General features: G+C 38.0%; 1 protein-coding gene across 3 annotated transcripts in view; it reads left to right on the top strand.

Moving 5' to 3' along the window:
* Positions 1-3910, top strand: part of Vps13a (vacuolar protein sorting 13 homolog A) — a 168703-nt gene that overhangs the window by 80670 nt on the left and 84123 nt on the right. For all 3 annotated transcript variants that reach the window (XM_021151796.1, XM_021151798.2, XM_021151797.1), the window contains exon 32: positions 3140-3307. In XM_021151796.1, the coding sequence (XP_021007455.1) occupies positions 3140-3307 (168 nt within the window). The remainder of the gene's footprint in view (positions 1-3139; positions 3308-3910) is intronic.

The raw sequence follows: 3910 nt of genomic DNA, 5'->3' as shown, positions 1-3910 counted from the left end.
GAATAGGGCGTAGTCTCCAGAATAGCTCCGGAGCCTCTCAACATGTAGCAGTATCTTGAGGAGGAACAGCCAGCAATGGCAGAACAATAGAGTGATCTAGGGAGGAAGGCTCCACCCTAGATAATCTTCTTAGTGGCAGCAAGGTCAAGTTCTGGCTTAGCCTGCTTCAGGCTTATGGGAGACTACAATTATAAATTACTACTATCACTTACTGATTGTAACAGTAAATTATTAATCCACTCTGAGCTCCCAGCGGGCACATGCATGGCTCTGCACCTGCCCAAGAGCTCTGGATTCATGAAAGAAAGGCATGCATATGCAACCTATATATTTAATAGCCTTAACTAGCTCAATGGCTGGTCACTTGCAAACTTCCCTATGGCTATCACATACTCCCTTCAGGTATTTCTGAATTAATCTTCACTAAATCTGTATTTTATTTCTGCTATCCCAGACCCAATTGGGGGAGTGGCCGTTTGGACCACTTTCCCAGATTCTTATATTTGGCTGCCTCTTAAGTCTGATCTCTCTGTTTCCCATCATAGTGATTCTTTTCCTCCTCCTAACCTTTGTGCCTTGTCCAGAAAATCTAAAAGTTCCGCCTCTGTTTCCCTATCCAGCCATTGACCATTGGCAACTTTCTTTCCCAATTAGAGCCAACTGGGGGCAGGTTTCCTAAAGCCTAAGTGCTGGACACAACAAAAAGTTATTTGGGTCGCACAATTGGCATGAGAACGCAAGCTGCTACTTTTTAATTTAAATAATTATCATACATTCCATTCACATCTGAATATTTTTTAGCCTCTAGACTACAAAAAGCATGTAAAGGTTTACTACTGAGGTCACTCAGCTGGCAGAGTTTCATCTGCCAACCCGGATGTGAGTGCCAGGTATTCTGGGTCTTTATTTTAGACTGTGTCTTGTTCTACATACTTTTTCTGTTCCTACAATAAACCACAGAGGCAGGCGGATTTCTGAGTTCAAGGCCAGCCTGGTCTACAAAGTGAGTTCCAGGACAACCAGGGCTACACAGAGAAACCCTGTCTCAAAAAACCAACCCCCCCCCCAAAAAAAAAAAAAAAACTTGGGGAAGATAGGACTTATTTTATCTTACAACTTCAAGATTATAATCTATCACCAAGGGAGCCAAAGTTGGAACTCAAGCAGGAAACTTGGAGGCAGCATAACCATGATGAACAAGCCAGTTTGCAGTGTTTCTAGTGATCTAACTCAGTAGGCTCTAGGGATCCAACTGAGTAACAATAACAAGAAAAGTAACTAATAGACCTCCTGTCTACCAACCTCAATACTAAGAATCAAGTCTGCATGCATCAGGAATATGGGACAACACCAACGTTATTAAGGAAAGCGCTAAACATGTAAAAAGGCAACTTCCTACAGGACTAGAGTAGAGGGAAGGTCAAAATGTTAGCACAGAGCAGAGTCCCAGCAATGTAGCCTCCCTCCACTGTAGGCAGACTAGACAACGGCAGGAGTGTGAAGCATTGGTGAAGTCCGTAGACTGGGCATGGCGGTGCACCTTTTATTCCTGTGATCTGGAAGCAAAGTGTAGAGCCACGTGTAAGTAGCAAGTGGCAGACTAGCCAGGGCTACATAGAGAAAAGGGAATGCTGTTACTTAGATGGCTTTCTTCTTTACCTAGCCCATAGTTATGATCTTTCCCCAGTTAGTTGGTTTTCTACCCCCTACAGACAGACTGAAAGCTGGGCCTCACTAACGTCCAAGGTATCTTTCTCCCATTCCTCCCTCCCTCACCCCCACACCCATGCTTTGGACCTTTTAAAATAATTCATTTATTTATTTTATGTGAATGAATATTTTGTCATCTGTCTCTGTGTCTTTTGTTCTGTGTACCATGGTTGTGTCTGATGTCCATGGAGACCAGAAGAGGTTGTTAGATCCTGTAGAACTGGAGATATAAGTGATTTTGAGCTACCATGTGGATGCTGGAAATTGAACCCCAGTTCTTTAGAAGGGTGGTCGGTGTTGATAGCCCCTGAGCTATCTTAGTAGCCCAGTATTTGAGTGGGATGAATGGAAATGTTTTCATTTTTCCAGGACCTGTTCCGAGTAAAACCCTAATTCTCCTTAGTCTTTCCTTATGCATTCCCAGCAGAGGCCAGCAAAGGAAGGCCCTGCCATGGAGGAAGGACTGTTTCAGTTTCTCAGGGACTTGGTGTCCTACATTGGTGTTCCCTCAACCTCCATGTTTTAGCTGAATTGTTCTTACTTAACTCACAATATTTGCCATCCCTTCCTCTTGGAATCTTCCTGATTTTTCTTAGATGATAGTATACTTTGTTGTATTGTTACTTCATATTTCTAATAGCAATGAGAAAATTATAATAATTCTTTGGCTATTTGTTATTTTTAGGGTGTGAAATGGTCTTCAGTCTAGCTCTGTGCATCACATCGGAAGCCTAACTTCCTGTTTTGCATTTCGTCCTTCTGCCTTCCAAAATTGCTCATACTTTTTGTTCTTGGGACTTGTTGTTCTGTGGTTGGTTTTCCTGGTGCTTTTCAACCCCTAGTTACTGCATTTAGAATTTAAGAGTCAAGAAAACTATAAACTTAATACTGTGTTCCAAAAAAAAAAAAGTTTCTTGTCTCCTACATTTTAAACTGGCAATATGGAGCTGGAAATTTTAAGCAATTCTATTTTAGTAATTAATTCTTAATCAATTCTTAATCAATGAAGAATGAAAAGTTTAAATCTAAGATATTCCAATGAAGAATATGAAAAAAAAAAGATTCAAAGTCTCAGACCTAGAGGAATGAGACATTTGAGTATAGGGAACCTGTGCCTGTGGTGTGTCTGTCTCAGCTTTGAAAGTTAACTAAAGTTGTTTCTGTGATGCCTCAGCGCAAAGCAGAAAATCCAAGAGAGATACAGATCTCTTCTCCTCTGTTATCAAACATAAGACAACAACAGAAAACACATTAGGGTACAAATTCTAATAAAGCATTTTCAATTGTTGTCTCATTTGTACTTTCTCAAATTTCTGGAAGATTTTCCAAATAGTAGAATATTTTATTATTTTGCTTCATTTCATTTTTGTCTTGGAGTATAATATTTCAAATATTGATTTTTGACATTTGGGGTTCTTGTCTCTTTAAGGCTCTTTATATCACTGGAAAAGAAGTTTTCAGCTTCAAAATGATTTCTTACATGGATGCAACTGCTGGCTATGCATACACAGATATGAGTGTGGTTGACATTCGGGTTCATTTAACTGTTGGTTGCATTGAAGTAGTGTTCATCACAAAATTCCTGTATTCTATATTGGTATGTATTTTAATAAATTATTTTTCTAGAAAGAAATTGCTATGTTTTAAAAATAGATGAAGACCCAGCTTAAAAATTATGCATGCATTAAAATTTTAGATTATGTACATAAACACACATGTGTGTATGTAACGTACGTTTACACACACAAATATATACATATATACATACATTATATATTTATGTGTACATGTATATATATTATATATTGTGTTATATATACATATATATGTGTGTGTGTGTATATATATATATATATTTTTTTTTTTTTTTTTTAAGATATGTCCCTAGCTGGCCTAGAACTTAGAGAATAGACCAGGATGACCTGGAACTTACAGAGATCCACCTGCCTTTGCTTCCCAAGTGCTGAGAATTAATGTATATTTCATCATGTCTGGCCTAACAATATATTTTACAAATTAAAACTAAAGTAACAAAGGATATTTCTTCATGTTGCTTTTTCCTTATGCAAAAATACTTCATAGAAAAATTTTATGGTAGCTTCAGGATAAAAGACCACATTTGATTAAAAGAAGTCCAAAATAGAATAGAGACCAAGCTAGGAAGATTTGTACAAATATATATATATATATATATATATAT

Source organism: Mus caroli, chromosome 19 (assembly GCF_900094665.2).
Source record: "Mus caroli chromosome 19, CAROLI_EIJ_v1.1, whole genome shotgun sequence".
Lineage (NCBI taxonomy): Eukaryota > Metazoa > Chordata > Mammalia > Rodentia > Muridae > Mus > Mus caroli.
The sequence above is the reverse complement of the archived record's forward strand: the minus strand, read 5'-3'. Positions and strand labels throughout refer to the sequence as shown.